Below are 16,671 nucleotides of genomic sequence, written 5' to 3'. Positions count from 1 at the left end.
TAATTAACGTATTATTCAGACCCCCATTGTTAATTAGAAATGTACATTGAGCCTTTAATCTAAATTTAGATAATTCTTATTTTTACAGAAAAGGGAGTGGTAGGACAGATTGTTTCAAATACGCTTTGCTGGTTTTCAGATTTTTGTTCAAAAGCCATCAGCAAATGGTGTAAAGTAGGTGATGCTGCTAACATGAAGTAAAGATACCTGAAGAGTTGGTTGATGGTTATTCCGATGACCAAACCACACCATCACTGAGCACCAACTGAGACCAGTAAAGACATATGACATGATTAAGTATTAGGCATTAACGTTCTACTAAAAAAAGCTATTAAAATAATGAATTGGGGGTGCCTGGGTGGCTCAGTTGGTTAAGCATCTGACTGTTGATCTCAGCTCAGGTCTTGATCTCAGCGTTGTGAGTTCAAGCCCCGCATTGGGCTCCACACTAAGCATGGAGCCTACTTTAAAAAAAAATGAATTGCCTCAGTATTTAAGTTTTTGTTACGTTTTATATGGAAATCTCAAATGATTAGACTCTAGTCATGTGACTATAATATACTTTTCTCTTCCACAGATATATTTCCACCAAATTCAGCTCAGTCTACCTCGAAGAGCAAGTCTGATCTCAATAAGGAAAATCAAAAGCCAACTTGCAAACCCGACAAATTTGCAGATGCAGACTCTCATAAAAATTCATCTTTAGATGAATTAGAAGAAGGAGAAATTATAAGCGACAGTGAAAAATCTAAACCACAAAAAAGTTTTGAAAAAAATGCTACACCTAGAACTTCTACTGAAGTGCAGAACACAAAAACCAGCCCAGGAAGTAGGAAAAGTACTATGCATCTGGGTAAAGACAGTAGAAAAACATCTTCTATAAAAATCCATCAGACCAAAAGCAAATGGAATAAAAGACGAAGTGAATCTAGCAGATCTTCAAAAACAGAGAAGAAAGACAAGACAATGAGTACCTCCAGCCTGGAAAAAATAGTTCCGATTATTGCTGCACCCTCCTCTGTACGAGAGATTATGCACATGTTACGAATGATAAGAAAACACGTAAGGAAAAACTATATGAAATTTAAGGTAAAATTTTCAATAATACAATTTCATAGAATTATCGAGTCAGCAGTTTTGAGTTTTACATCACTAATTAAACATCTTGATTTATGCAAAATCTCAAAGTCAGTGACTACTCTACAGAGTAATCTCTGTGACGTTATAGAATCCAAGCTTAAGCAAGTTAAGAAGAACGGCATTGTGGATCGTTTATTTGAACAACAGCTACCGGATATGAAAAAAAAACTGTGGAAATTTGTAGATGAACAGCTGGATTATTTGTTTGCAAAGCTTAAGAAAATCTTAGTAAAGTTTTGTGATTCCATAAACTTTGGCAGTGACAGTGATGAAGGAAAACGTGAAAAGATAAATAAAGAGAAAGTACAATATTCAAATGGTCAGAAGGGGAGTGTGGACTGCTCCAGCAAAGAAATGCTGAAAGAGAAATCCCCCAAATCAGAAGATTCTGTTAATTGTAAGTCTTTACTAGGATGTAAAAAATCTGAGGAAAAACAAGACCAAAATAATTTCAATATTAACACAGTAAAGCGTGACATTAAAAAAAGTTGTAACACTTGCTTTGATAATATTAAGAACTCTCAGTCTGAAGAATGCTCCTTGGAGCCAAACCGTCCCAGCAGCCCAAAGCCAGGGACAATTGAAGGCAGCGCATTGGAGGAGGCCCAAAGATCCCAGCATGCAACTTTGAAGCCAGAACGCAGTTTCGAGATTCTTACTGAACAGCAAGCCTCCAGCCTTACTTTCAATTTAGTGAGTGATGCCCAGATGGGTGAAATATTTAAAAGTTTGTTACAGGGTTCTGATCTTTTGGATAACAGCGTTAATTGTAATGAAAAAAGTGAGTGGGAGTTAAAGACCCCAGAAAAACAGCTGCTGGAGAGTCTGAAGTGTGAATCTATACCAGCTTGTACAACCGAAGAGCTAGTTTCAGGGGTGGTTTCTCCTTGTCCTAAAATGATTAGTGATGATAACTGGTCATTATTATCATCTGAGAAAGGTCCTTCTCTGACTTCAGGGCTTTCGTTGCCAGTTCATCCTGATGTGTTGGATGAAAGTTGTATGTTTGAAGTGTCCACTAATATAGCTTTGAGTAAAGATAATGTATGTAGTTCAGAAAAGAGCAAGCCCTGCATTTCCTCCATACTTCTGGAAGATCTAGCAGTCTCTCTAACAGTGCCATCACCTCTGAAGTCAGACGGTCATCTCAGTTTCCTAAAGCCTGAAGTTTTGTCTAGTTCAACTCCTGAAGAAGTTATTAGTGCCCACTTTAGTGAGGATGCCTTGCTTGAGGAAGAGGACGCATCTGAACAAGATATTCATTTAGCTCTGGAGTCTGATAATTCAAGCAGCAAATCAAGTTGTTCTTCATCATGGACAAGTCGGTCTGTTGCTCCAGGCTTTCAGTACCACCCCAACCTACCCATGCATGCTGTCATAATGGAAAAGTCCAATGATCATTTCATTGTGAAAATACGGCGTGCAGCACCGTCTACCTCCCCTAGTCTTAAACAGAACACGGTGGCTGATGAGTCATTGGCATCTTTGCCTGGAGTGGAAAAGGAAGCTGATAAAGCAGCAGAGAAAGAATATGTTTCATGCCAGAATGGAGTTTTCAAATCTGTGGAGGAATTAAATTCCAACAACAATGTTGATAGCAGTAAATCAGCTCATGAAGAACAGGACTGTTTGATACAAACACAGGTTCCCGATATATATGAATTTCTTAAAGATGCTTCAGGTAAAGTGGGTCATAGTAATGAAGTGACTGATGAATGTTTCAAGTTGCATCCAGTATGGGAACCAAAAGTACCTGAAAGCATTGAAGAGTTGCCTCCAATGGAGGAAATTTCACATTCTGTCGAGGATCATCTTCCAGACACATACATAGACCTCACAAAAGATCCAGTCACTGAGACCAAAAACTTGGGGGAATTCATAGAAGTAACAGTTTTAAATATTGATCAGTTGGGATGCTCCGAAGGCAGTTTGGATCAGAGTGCTCAAATATTAGATAATATGCAGCCTGATACTGTAGATGATTTTATTGATTTGACACAAGATGTTTCAAGTGAGAGTAAAAATGAAGGGAACTGTCCTGCTTTAGCTGTTGAACGCTTGGAGTGTCAGGTGATATGCGTAGATGAAGATAACTGTAAGGAAGAAAAGGTGCAGGTGGCAGACAGGCCTTTGGAATGCATTGTTGAGGAAACCTATATCGATTTGACCTCGGAACCTCTCGGTTCACGCGAAGTAAAAAAGGATGATTTAAAGTCAGAGCCGGCATCAAATTCTGATGGTTCAGTGTTGCCTGGGGCTTTGGATAATGCTCCTAAAAAGAGAAAAAACCTTTCTGATGTAAATCATTCTCATAAAAAACAGAGAAAGGAAACAGACTTAAGCAGTAGGGAAAAGGCCAAGAAAATTACCCAAGATTCTGGTGAGAATGGCGAAGCTTACCAAAAGAAAGCCAGTAAGAAAAAGGACCCTGCAGTGACCAAAGACCCCTCATCATCAAGCCCAGGGATTAAGGATCCATCAGCAACATCTGCTACTTCTCCTATAAGCCTTTCTGCAAGGAATGTTATTAAAAAGAAGGGAGAAATTATAGTTTTATGGACAAGGTAAGAATCTTGTAAATCACCAGGAAATTTTGGCAGGCCAGACATCTGTTCTATCATGTCATTGTAGTTTTATCCCATCCTAAAATATGACAAGTAATCACTTCAAAAGTGGCCAAAGTTGGTAGAAGTACATTCTAGAGTACAGTCTAGCTGTAGTATGGAATGATGTAGAGCAGTGGCTCTTAACCAGGTGTGTGCATTAGCACCATGGACATAAGTTTTCACTTTTTTTTTTTTTTTTTTTTTTTAAAGTAGGCTCCACACCCAGTTGGAGCTCAATGCGGGGCTCAAACTCACAACCATGAGATCAAGACCTGAGCTGAGATCAAGAGTGACTTGATCTCTCTCGACTGAGCCACCCGGGCGCCCTGTTTTGTTTTGTTTTGTTTTAACTTTAGTTTTTCAATTAAAAATTCTTTGATTTGTAAGGAGCTGGTATAACCACATTTTATTTAATTTTTTAAAAAAGATTTTCTGTATTTATTTGAAAGAGAGAGAGCAAGTGTGAGTATGGGGATGGGCAGAGGGAAGGACAAGCAGACTCTGCACTGAGCACCGAGCCTAATGCTGGGCTCGATCCGACGACCCCAAGACTATGACCAGAGCCTAAATCGAGCCGGATGCTCAAAACACTGAACCACCCAGGTGCCCCAGCATAACCACATTTTATTTCTTTTTATTTTTAGAAAGAATTTATTTACTTATTTGATAGAGCACAAGCAGGGGGAGTGGCAGGTAGAAGGAGAGGGAGAAGCAGGCTTTCCTGCTGAGCAAGGAGCCTGATGGAAGGCTCCATCCCAGGACCCTGGGATCATGACCTGAGCCACAGTCAGATGCTTAGCTGACTGAGCCACCCAGGTGCCCACCGATAACCACATTTTAGAAAGGAAGAATGACAAGTGGTGAAACTGGGCAGAAAGTGTGAGGATTTGTAATTTGTGTTTTCCCCTAAACTAGGAGTTTGAAAAAAGTTTCATCAATAGGTTGCACTTCTGATTTTTATGTGAACTTTTTAAGAAATGCAGATTTAAAGACCCCATTTCAGGGTCACCTGGGTGGCTCAGTCGTTAAGCATCTGCTTTCGTCTCAGGGCGTGATCCTGGGGTCCTGGGATTGAGCCCCACATTGGGCTCCTCCACTGGGAGACTGCTTCTTCCTCTCCCACTCCCCTTGCCTGTGTTCCCTCTCTCACTCGCTGTCTCTGTGTCAAATAAATAAATAAAATCTTAAAAAAAAAAAAAGACCCCATTTCAGACATAAATGTAACTGCAGTTATGAACCTTTCTACTAGTGGTTCATTGCTCCCCAGACTTAACTAGCGTGCATAATGACGGAAGCTCAGTCATATTGAAATTGGTGACCAGTTTTATTATTTTATTTTTTAAATTTTATCCTATTTAGTTTAATTTTATTGTATTTTATTTAATTTTTTAAAAAAGAGATTTGTTTATTTTAACCAAAAGCACTAGCTACCACAGAACACTAGCAGCCTCTAAAGTGCAGCTTGGGGACATGCACATTTGGGGAACAGCTGGTGTTGGGAACACCCGGAGTGCCTGGCTTGCTAGACTGTTAAGGGCCCTACATCCTCTCTCCCTTGTCACCTTGAGCTAAGTCTCCAGAAACTGTCCCTTTGCTTTTGCTCCTAACCTCGGGCCCCGGATGTGCTCAAAGGTCTGGGGGATCTCTGTAGCAACGTCCTGGTGACCAGTTTTGTTTAATACCACAGTCTTCCATGCCTTCATTCCAGGTAATTTACAGGTGGCAGAATAGAATCTCAGAGAGTATAAGAACATACACTGGTTTAGACCATGTAGAAAAACAGGTTTGGAAATGAGAAGATCTGGATTCCATTTTACTTTTGGTTCTTCTGCTTATTAAGACTATGATCATGTGGGACGCCTGAGTGGCTCAGTTGGTTAAGCGTCTGCCTTCAGCTTGGGTCATGATCCCAAAGTCCTGGGATCGAGTGCCACATTGGGCTCCTTGCTCATTGGGGAGCCTGCTTCTCCCTCTGCCTGCTGCTCCCCCTACTTGTGCTCTCTCTTTCTCTCTCTGACAAATAAATAAATTTTTAAAAAATCTTAAAAAGAAAAATGACTATGATCATGTTTGGGCCCTGATTTTAAAAGTACTCTACAATTAAATGTAGAATTTAAAAAAAATCTTTAATTTGGCATTAGAAGAATGAATTAGTTTGTTGTAGAAAATTTTGGGAAACACCTGTGTGCTCAAAGATTAAAATCATCTATAATATTTCTCAGAGATAATCATTGTCCATATTTTGGTATGTACATTTTTTTCTTTTTTCTGTAGGTTTTAACAAAAATGTCACCTCCTATTGGTAGACATTAAGGTAATGGAATTTTTATTACCTTTTGGCTCTAATGTACAAAGGCTAAATAACATTTTTCTCTCTTCAGAAATGATGACCGGGAAATTTTATTGGAGTGTCAAAAAAGAGGGCCATCATTGAAAACTTTTTCTTATTTAGCTGCCAAGTTGAATAAAAATCCGTATCAGGTAACTACCCAATTTTTACATCTCTATAGTTTTACAAGTGTTGCTACTATAAATTTAATTTTTATGATGTTTAAAATACGTAGTTATTTATTAGCTAACTTCTTTAACAGTATGGCTCTTTACGTAGGACTCATAAAAACTTAGTAAGGGGCACCTGGCTGGCTCAGTCAGTAGAGCCTGTGACTCTTAATCTCAGGGTTGTGAGTTTGAGCCTTGCTTTGAGCATAGAGATTACTTAAGGAAATAAAAAATAAATAAAAACTTGGTGATGGTGGAAGTTTGGAATAATCCTAATTTTTTTCATATTGTCTTACCTCTTTGATCTCACGCTGTTTTGTAATGATGTTTGCTTAAAGTTTAGTATTAAAACATTAAACTCATAATCACCTTTAGTATGAAGATACTTCGTTTTTCCAAACGTTTCTTCATGTCTTTATTATTGAGGGCAACTTTCTCTGTCTTTAGCTGTTTTTATGAAAATATTCATCACAGATAAAAAAATATTATTGAGCTATTTGTAATTAACACTCATTTAAAATTTTTCAGGTCTCAGAAAGATTCCAGCAGCTAATGAAGCTCTTTGAAAAGTCAAAATGCAGGTAGTTAATGGTTCTGCCACAGGAGACTAGTAAAGTAAATGTTTGACACTGTTACTGTGCAGTTAATGGCCTGTTAGTCATTGAAGATATGAGTAGTGGGTGAGAGACATCCAGTTGAGTTCCTGCTTCAGTCACAGGTTGGAGGATGACTGCTCATGCAGGATTCTAAGGTCACCTCATCCACAGGGACATGCTCAGAGTGAAGCCTGCTGCAGTTCAGATCAGCATGGCATCTCTCCTCTCTTTTTAAGTATAATTGACATACCATATTACATTTCTCCTCAGCCTTCTGATTGCCGAGGCGTCTAAGGTGGAGGGGAAATGCATTTGATGATTAGTAAAAAATCTTTTATAGATGAAGAAAAATAAAACATTCTGGAATAGCATATATTTCACAGGCAATGAAATCTGTAGTCTTTGTAATTTAATATTTTTCAAATTTTAATTAGGGTACTAAATACTTCTAAAATATAGAACGTACATCATTCATAAACATGAAATCTGTCATCTGAATAGATGGCATGATTTACTATGTTAATTTAAATTAATAATGTTCACAAGCATGTTTCCTCAGTTTATTTAAGCTATTCCTATACAGGTTTATTAAGGCAATAATTATCAGCAGAGTTTTTTTCTGTAAGACCTGAACCAATTGCTTAGATATTTTGGACTTTCACATAAGGAGAATTATAAAGATACATAACCTATCACTGTTTTTCAATTTATTTGTAATCATAATTGTTTGAATGCAGAACACTAATTTTAAATTAATTTCAAATTAAATTCAGTTCAAATTAAATCTGAATAGAAACTGTATTTGGACATAGGTTTTAGTGTGAAGCGTCTAATTCTGGACCCAGTGTAAATTACTATCTTGAGATAATCTGTTAATTTCAGTTTCCTCTCTAAGCAGCTCATTTGCTAATGAGATCTTAAGATATTTAGCTGTTTACTGTGAAGTTAAAGTCCTATTTACATAATTCAAAATGTAAGGTTGAATAATGGAGAATTTAAATGGAAAAAGCTTATTCTTTAAGACCTTTTTTGAAATGGCCTGATTATTCTTCAGATTTACTGTTTTAAAATTTTCACTGCCTTTATGAACTTCAGCTGAGTTTTTGTTTTACCTGAATGTTATTTTAAAATGTGACTTCCATTCTCTTGTAAAGATCATATACATTCATGAAAGAAGTAACTTGTGTCTGGAAGTTATGCTTATTAGTTCCATTACAAATCTAAAATCTTAATGGCTTTGATACTTGAAATTTTATTTGCTTGCATGACAGCAAAAACAGTAGGTTATTTTATTTCTAGCTGTCTCTTAACTAATTTTTTTCCATCCCAAGTACTACGGTCTCATTAAATTCTTGTCAAAATCAGAATATAGCAGTAAAGTTACCAAACTGATTCTGTAAAAACCTAGTTCTTTAAGACTGATATCTGAGTGAACTCATTTAAAGAACAACACCTTATAAAAAGGGTCATATCAGAAAAATAGAATCATAACTTTAGCATTTTCTTACATTACAGATAAATTGCTGAACTCCTTGGAGTCTTAGTTGATATTGCATACTACACAGAAGCTTGGAATTCCTCATGTTTTAAATGGGGAAGTAGAGGGCAGTTTTATGGAATATTTGATCATTTGCTATTAACTCGCTGACTCTTTAATCTCAAGTCAGCATGTTAAGATTGTACCAGTCATCAGTCTGATTTGCTCACTTGTTACTGGTCAAGATATTTATTTTTAAACAGAACTTGTTATTAAGATAAAAGCAACAACAAAATGGCATTGAAACCTTAGTTTTGATATTTCAAAGAAACGGCTTTCTTTTCTAGATTTTTCAAAATAATTTTGTAGCATTTTAAATAATTATTTAGTTTGTTTTCATCCATTTTTATTTGCTTTTCTAATTGCCTTTCATTTCGGTAAATTGTAAAATAATTTAAATAGTGTATTTGTAAATATGTATAATTACAATGATGTAAAATACTTTGTGCGTGTGTATGTGTGTGTGTGTGTGTGTTTGTGTGTATACACACATAAATGGCTTCGCCCAGCCAAGAATTTTTTTTATATGTATAAAACTTTTTGTATAAAGTTTGCTTTCAATACCAGTAATGTATAAATAAAGCCATGTAAATTCTGTTATATTTTGATTAGAATGTTTCTTTCAGTGTGTTTAGATAATGATTAAAAGAAAAAAAAGAGTAAAACTCCCAGGGGACATGGGAGCCGTTTTTGAAGTGGTTCTTGGTGGGGGTGTGGCTGGCTGAATGTCTGAGTAGATTCATTAGAGAAAACCAGTTGCCTTTGCCTGCTTTCTCACAGCAGGTACTAGTACTGTGAACCAGACTTCTGCTGCAGGTATCCTCAGATAAAATCTGGGCAGCACAAAAGCCCTTTTGGGTGAAGATTTGGGGAAAACAGGTAAGGATTGACTAGCTCATGCATTATTTGTTCACTCCTCCCCCTCCAGACTCATACGACTGGTGGGTTGCAATGTGGGCCCTAGACTCTAGGAAGTGCCTTAGGAAATTGCCATTTCTCCCATGGTGTCTGAAGAGGGCGCTCTGATCTGAAGGGTTACATGGTAGATCAAAAACTGAAATAATTTACACTCAGTTTTTGTAGTGTTGGGGCTATCCACCATAGGGCTTTCTCTTCTTGCCTCTCTTTGAACGCCCAACATAGCCCAGAGGGCTGGCCCTCAGCCTTTCCCCAGAGCATACTATCACTCAAAAGAGCCCCCACTACTAGGTAAGTGAGTTCACAGCCCAAAGTAAAGTGATAACTAAGAGATGCCACTGGTTCAAAAGAAAACTCCATTACATAAGACCATTAAAATCTAAAATTAAGCTCATAAACATTAAAAGAAATAAAGGGAAGATTGTAGCAATATAAGAATAAGAAATAATGACCCAAGTAGAAATGTAAAAACCATAGTATTTAAAATAACATAAATGGAGTAAAAAAATGGATACAGCTGAAGAATAAATTAGTGAGTTGGAAAATTGAGAAACTCTCCCAGAAAGAAGCAATAAAAAAAGAAGAAGAAAAAGAAGAAAAAAGAAAACATGGATGCAGATTTAAGTGAGATGAAGGATAGAAGTTAATGGGCCAACATTCAAATAACAAGAAGGGTCCAAGATAAAAAATTTGAAGATTAAAAGGGCCGTAAAGTACCAAAGAAGAAGAAAGTACCCACATCTAGACACATACTGAAATTTAAGAGTATTACAGATGAGAAAAATCTAAAAGTTTTTCATGTAAAAAAAAAATAAATAAAAGTTTTTCTTGTACTCAGGCTTTTCAAGAGCAATACTGGCTATAAGAAAACCTTTTAAAGTATAGGACCTAAAGTTTTACATCTATTTAGGTTATTCAAATGTGAGGGCTTAATAAAAACATTTAAGATTTACCATTCAAAAGTCCACATTGTAAACATTTTTGGAGAAAATAGCAAAAAATAAGCCCAGGAGATAGTACAAGAGCTAGGCAGTAAGAGTGGTTAGATACCTTGGCAAAGTGTGACTAAGACAAGAAAGAGAAAAAGGAAGTATGTCCATAATCCAGAATTAATTTTAGGCCATACCAACACCATGGAGATTAAGGGACCATGAGAATGTAGAGTTCTTGCCTTGCAAGGATGAAGGTATAAATTTAAAAATGTTGAACTTTAAAAATCAAAGTCTGTCACTGAGAAAAGAAGGAGCTTGGTAAGTTCTTCAAAGTGAACACTTGTATAATGTCATCCAGATCAAGAATTAGAATTTTGTCAGCTCCCCCAGAGAGCCCCACCCGGTATTCCTAGTTATAATCCTTCCTCTTCCTGGAGATCAGCGCTATTGCTGACATTACCGTAGGGTGGTTTTACCTGTTCCTGAACTGTCGGATGGAATCATACATCATACATACCCTTATTTGACTTTTGCTCCCTCAGGTTTGTGAGGATCTTCCATTTAGGTTGTTTCCAGTTTGGGGTTATTTCAGTATAGCTGGTCTGAACATTCTTGTACATGCTTTTTGCTGCACATATGGATACATTTGTGTTGGATACATACCTGTTAGTGGTATGCAGATGTGAAGCTTTAGTAAACACTGCCCAGCAGTTTTCCTGAGTGTGTTTATCAATTTACACTTCCTCAGTAGTGTGAGTTCAGTTTCTTCACATGCCCTCTCCCACTCAGTATGGTAAGTCTTTCATCTTAGTCATTTTGGTGGAGTGATATCTCCTGAATGTTGGCCATTTGAATATCCTTTTTTTTGGGTAAAGTCCCTGTTCAAGTCTCTGATCTACCTATCTTATTAAAATTTGTAGGAATTATTTTTATATTCTGGATATGATCCCTTTATTCTGTATGTGGAAATCCCCTCTCCCACTTTGGTTTGCCTTTCATTGGTTCACATATTTTTTGATGAGCAGACATTCTTAATTTTAATGAGGATTTAATTTATCATTCCTTTAATTTATAGTAGTACCTGTTGAAGGTATCTTTATCAACTCTAAGATGATGAAGATATTTTCTTATGTTAATGTCAAAAACTTATTGGTTTACCTCACATTTACATCTACAGTTTACTGGGAATCGATTTTTTTGTAGGGTGTGAGGTAGGGGGTAATTTTAATTTCTGTTTTTAAAAAACATCCAATTGACTAAGTCTCATTTGTTGTAAAGACTGTCTATACCTCACCGCTCTTCATTGCCACCTTGGCGACAAATCAAGTTCCCATATATGCATGAATTTCTTTCTGGAATTTTTCTTCTGTTTATTGGTCTGTTTGTCTACCCTTGCACCCTTATTATTGCTCTCTTAATTACTTTCTAGTAAGTTTTGATATTCAGTAGACAAATTCTGTCACTTTGTTTTCTTTCCTCACCATTGTAATGGATATATTTGGCTCTTCACATTTCCACATATGTGTTAGAATCAGTTTATTCTTTTCTTATTCCTGATCTCATAGTGGAACTTATAATATTTTATCAATATGAGGCTTCCTGTAAATTAAAAAAAAAAAGATACTCTACAGATTAAGGGAGTTTCCTTCCATTCCTAAGAGTTTTTTTTTTTTTTTAAATCATGAATGGATGTTTATTTTTATTAAAATGTTCTTTTATTTTGTAAATGTGAATTACATTTTTAAATATTAAACAGACCTTGTAATCTCAGAATAAACCTAACTTTGATATATTAGATCCTCTTTATATAATATTAGGTTTGGTTTGCTAATGTTTTGTTTAGGATTTTCTGTTATTTTTTGTGGGGGGAGTGAGATTGAGCTAAACATTTTTTTTCCTTAATGTCTTGTCAGGTTTTAGTATTCAGATTATTATGCTGGCTTCATAAAATGTGTTAGAAAGTGTTCTTTTTTCTGTTTTCTCTGAGAGATACATGATGATATTGTGAAAGACATGGGCATAAGCCCATTTGCCGAACCTATTTTGCTGTGAAATGAGTTTCTTGAACAGAAAGTGTGTGGAATGCAATGATGACGAGCAGATATTCCATAATGCCATTCCAAGGTTATGATTGCCTCTCCCTTCATGAGTAGAGTCAGTCTGGTGTAATACACCTGCTACTAAGTAGTTGGCTAGTCCATACTGGACTCAACTTTGACTTTGTGTTTGGTAGGTTAAGCCTTACACAATGGAGGGACCCAAAACAGCTGTGGTGAGGAGAAATCCATGTTGTTGAGCCCATACAAAGCTTTCTTTCTTGCCATATGGCCATTTTTACATGAAAGTAAGCACTGGGTTTGTAAGGGAAAGAGACTCATTTCCAGAATGTGTTATCTTGTCCGTCTCATTGTTGAGATTCTCTTCTACAAGTAGATGCCTTTTGTGAATATTCACATGGGATACAGTCTTCACTCTTTGTGTACAGTGTTAGGAGTCCATTCACGTTGCAGCTTCCCTCGACTTGGTCATATATCCAGTTATGTTCTCTCCAAGTCTTTAACCATCCAGTCAAGCCGTTAGCCACTGTCCTTGAATAGATTCTACTTTTGGCCCTCTCTCTAAGTGAAGGAGACAACTATATATGTATTGTTAAAAGTTCTATGCCCTGTCCCAAACCCATCCTTGGGGAAATTTTCCCTTTTTCATTCTGTCCTGATTGGAGTTGGAATATTGCAGCAGTCGACTTCTGGCTCGTGCTAGCATGTAATGTAGAAACACCTGGAAACCACTGGAAGTATGCACGCTGATTCTTTTTTTGAGGCTTACCAGAGACTTCATGCAACGTATTTATTAGCTATAGTCTCTTTGCGTATCATCTGATTTGCTGGGATCTTGCCCTGTTTTTCTACTACAGCCTAAGCTTGCTGCAGAGCCTTTTCTGTGTTCCCTAGTGAAGACTGACAGCCTTACAGGTTGACCGTTCAGTTGGCCAGTGTAGCACATCAAATGTCCTCTGGAATTCATGAAGGCTTATCAGGCATTGTGGGTTTTGTTTTGTTTTATCAGTAATTTTAATGCGAAGGACAGCAGTATCTCTTCTCACTTTGCAAGGGATGGACCTTCAGAAACTTCCCTGAGGTGGTACCCTTCGTTTTGGTGGGGGTTTATATCCTGTGGTTGTGGCTTGCCTGTCTTACTACAAAAGTATCTACCATACTTGCTACCTCGTTCTCATCTGATCAATCAGCATTATGTTGTGGCCCAGTATGATGTTCTGGGGGATGTCAAGACTGTCTAGACTTCTGTGGCCTAGATGATGGCAGAGGACAGGAAAATTGATGTAGCCTTCAGACAAGTGTATTGTCTATGATCCATTTTGAGTTAATTTTTGTGGAGGATATAAGCTCTACATCTAGATTCAGGAAGGCGAAGGAAGGATTAGGAAAGAAGCATCTAGAAAAACAACTTGGTGTCAGTGTTCTATTTCTCAGTGTGGTGTGGGTTCATGGATGTTCACTATATTATTAAAAAATAGGGGCCCCTGGGTGGCTCAGTTGTTAAGCATCTGCCTTCGGCTCAGGTCATGATCCCAGGGTCCTGGGATCGAGCCCCATATCGGGCTCCCTGCTCCACGGGGAGCCTGCTTCTCCCTCTCCCACTTCCCCTGGTTGTGTTCCCTCTTTCTCTGTCTCTGTCTCTCTTTCTCAAATAAATAAAATCTTTAAAAAAATTTTTAAAAAGTTTTTAAAAAGAGCCACGCATAGAAGAATAATAGCAGTGTGTCATGATCCAAGGATTATGATTGAGTGATTCAGTGCACTGGAGGTATGTTTTAAAAATTAAATATATATTGAGGTGCCTAAGTCCTGACATTGTGAGAGGAGCTGGTGATAAAAAGATGAATCATTCTTCTGAAGGATCAGCTTTTTGGGAAGATAAACACCCAGGTAACTGTGAGAAGTGGTATACTAGTGTTATTATAAGCAACAAATTGGGGCAACGTAGAGGAAGTTCTGTATGATCTGAGGTACTTGACGGACGCCAGGGCAGAGAAGAGTTGAGGAAGGCATAAGTTCAGCTTTTTGTGGGTAAATTACTTTTAAATTTAATAGAAATTTTTGTGCAGGTAATACATTTGTTTGGTTTAAAAATCAAGAAGATATCGAATGTATCACTCTGAGTCTTGTTCCTGTCTTTTTCTTTGTCCACCCTATTAGGGAACTCTCATATTAATCTCTTGTGTATATTTTTACTACTACCTTATGCATTTCCATTTCTTATTTTTTCCCTTTTCTTACAAAAAGATAACACACGTTTTAGAGTTATGTTCCTTGTTATTTTCATTTCATAACGTATGCTGGAGAATGTTCCATATCCGTACATTTTCTTATTCTTTTGTATAGCTGGAAATTTACCATTGTGTAAATTTATCATAGTTATTTAACCAGTTCTCTGTTGATGGACATGCTGGCATTTCCTGTCTTCTGCAAGTGCAAACAGTTCTGTAACGAATCACTTTGTACACATCATTTCATACATGTGCAAGCATACCTGTAAAGTAAATTTGTAAGGGTATATAATTGAGAACGAAAGTCGTAGATTAAATTAGGTTCATGAGCACACATCCTGGGAGAGGCAACTGGCTGAAGGTGGCGAAACAAAAGCACTATGTTCATTAAGCACTGGTGTCTCCTAAATGAGATAGTTAACTCTGCATCTCATACATGCATTAATTTGAGGTTGACATTGTCATAGAATGGTGTTTTTTTGTTGTTGTTGTTGTTGTTTTTTGTAATAGACTGTTTTTGCAAATGGGAGGTGGGATCTAATTTCATGCTCCTTAGAACTACCTTTTAAAAAGCACCGAGAAAGTAAATGGTAATAGAATTTGAAGATGAATATTATTAAAAAACTTTAAAATCCTTACTGGCAAGATTTTAAGAGCTAATTTATGAAATGAATGACTTCATCTTCCCAGAAATGCCCTGATAATTGAAGTCAGACATTTTTTTTGACGCACGTAGGATTAAAATACAAAAGATGTTTGAGGCATCCTCATTTGTCGAATTCACTTCTTCGCTGAAGCAAAGTGTATGTGCTAAGAAAATATAAAACTCTGTTAAGAAGGAAGAATATTAACGGGTCACCCATTAAACTTTAGTTTGGAGTTGCTACTTTAAAAGTTTTCCTGGAGCGCCTGTGGCTTAATTGGTTAAGCCTCTGACTCTTGATTTTGACTCAGGTAGTGATCTCAGGGTCATCAGATCTAGCACTGTGTAGGTTTCTGTGCTGAGAGTGGAGCCTGCTAGAGATTCTTTCCCTCTCCCTCTGCCCCTCCTCCACTCTGTCTTGTGCGCCTGCTCTGTCTCTCTCTCAAATAAATAAAATCTTTTAAAAAAATAAATGTTATCCTGTTGTATATTTGGGAAATTCACAATCTTTGGATTTTCTTTTCCTTATGGAAATGGAGGGATTATTTTTAAACCAAGATTTCAAAATGAACTCCTCAGGCAAGCCTTCGAATTGGGGGAAGTAGGGATGTGCAGTGGGTAAGTCTTGGGCTCTCCGTCCCGGCTGGCTTCAGCCAGAGCGCCTCTTTTAACCATTTTCTAAATTGGAATTCCTAACAATTGACTTTAGATTCTGCTTTTACAGTGTTTTGAAAGTCAAGCATCTTGACCTTTTATTTTGCAGTTCTGTTTTTCTATAGTTGGAGTGGTTATTTTTTGGCATGGTAATACCTTTTATCTGGAGAACACCAAATTCTTTGCTAGGAACCTGATAGGTTAACCCAGTTTCTATCATTTCTCACATTTTCTCCTGGCAATCTCTTACTTTCTCATGGTAGGTCCCTCTGAATCTCATTAGCGGACGAGGGACTTGATGCAAATGAGCTTTTCTCTTCTGCTGCTACCCTATATTACTCGTACTTTCTCTTCATTGGTATTATGTCAGCTTTCCCAGTCCTAATGTTTTACAGCTGGTTGCAGAAAACCAACAACCCCTCCTGCCCCTAGGGGAGATGTTGCGGCCGTAAATGAGGTGACACGGTAAGCGTTGGTACCATTGACTATCACAGAGGCAGTAACTAGCTCTCACTTCGTGTGCATTTTCCTCCATCCTGAGACATTTGTTCTCTCTAAACTTTCTGTTCCCTTCTGTTTCTCCGAGTGTGTCTTGGGCCTGCCAGGGACTTCATAGATTCGACATAACTTGGTGAGAGAGAGAAAGTAGGAACTTGGAAAAAAAAAAAAAAAGTGACTTGTTCTCTATGGAAGTGGTTCTCATCCTTTCATATGCTAATTCCTGCTGAGCCTTAGGGCTGGTTGGGGATGAGGCAGCACGTAGAGCTCCACTTCCCCAGCAGCAGCGCAGTGCAGTATTACTCACCTCATCAGGACATTTCAAATTATTACTGTGAGATGGTGGGAGAGTTGCCCACT

General features: G+C 37.4%; 1 protein-coding gene across 6 annotated transcripts in view; it reads left to right on the top strand.

Moving 5' to 3' along the window:
- Nucleotides 1-15,615, top strand: part of CASP8AP2 (caspase 8 associated protein 2) — a 44,653-nt gene extending 29,038 nt beyond the window's left edge. For 4 of the 6 annotated variants that reach the window (XM_057311188.1, XM_048225891.2, XM_044388881.3 and 1 more), the window contains 4 exons: nucleotides 578-3,704; nucleotides 6,128-6,227; nucleotides 6,774-6,826; nucleotides 9,159-15,615. In XM_057311188.1, coding sequence (XP_057167171.1) covers nucleotides 578-3,704; nucleotides 6,128-6,227; nucleotides 6,774-6,826; nucleotides 9,159-9,168 — 3,290 coding nt within the window. In that variant the 3' untranslated portion in view covers nucleotides 9,169-15,615. Of the gene's footprint in view, nucleotides 1-577; nucleotides 3,705-6,127; nucleotides 6,228-6,773; nucleotides 8,979-9,158 lie in introns of those variants that run through there. The other 2 variants (XM_057311187.1, XM_057311186.1) reach the window with 2 other exon arrangements.
- Nucleotides 15,616-16,671: the final 1,056 nt, after the last annotated feature.

The sequence above is a fragment of the Ursus arctos genome, unplaced genomic scaffold, assembly GCF_023065955.2.
Source record: "Ursus arctos isolate Adak ecotype North America unplaced genomic scaffold, UrsArc2.0 scaffold_13, whole genome shotgun sequence".
In the NCBI taxonomy this organism is placed as follows: Eukaryota; Metazoa; Chordata; class Mammalia; order Carnivora; family Ursidae; genus Ursus; species Ursus arctos.
This window is presented reverse-complemented; position numbering and strand designations above follow the sequence as displayed.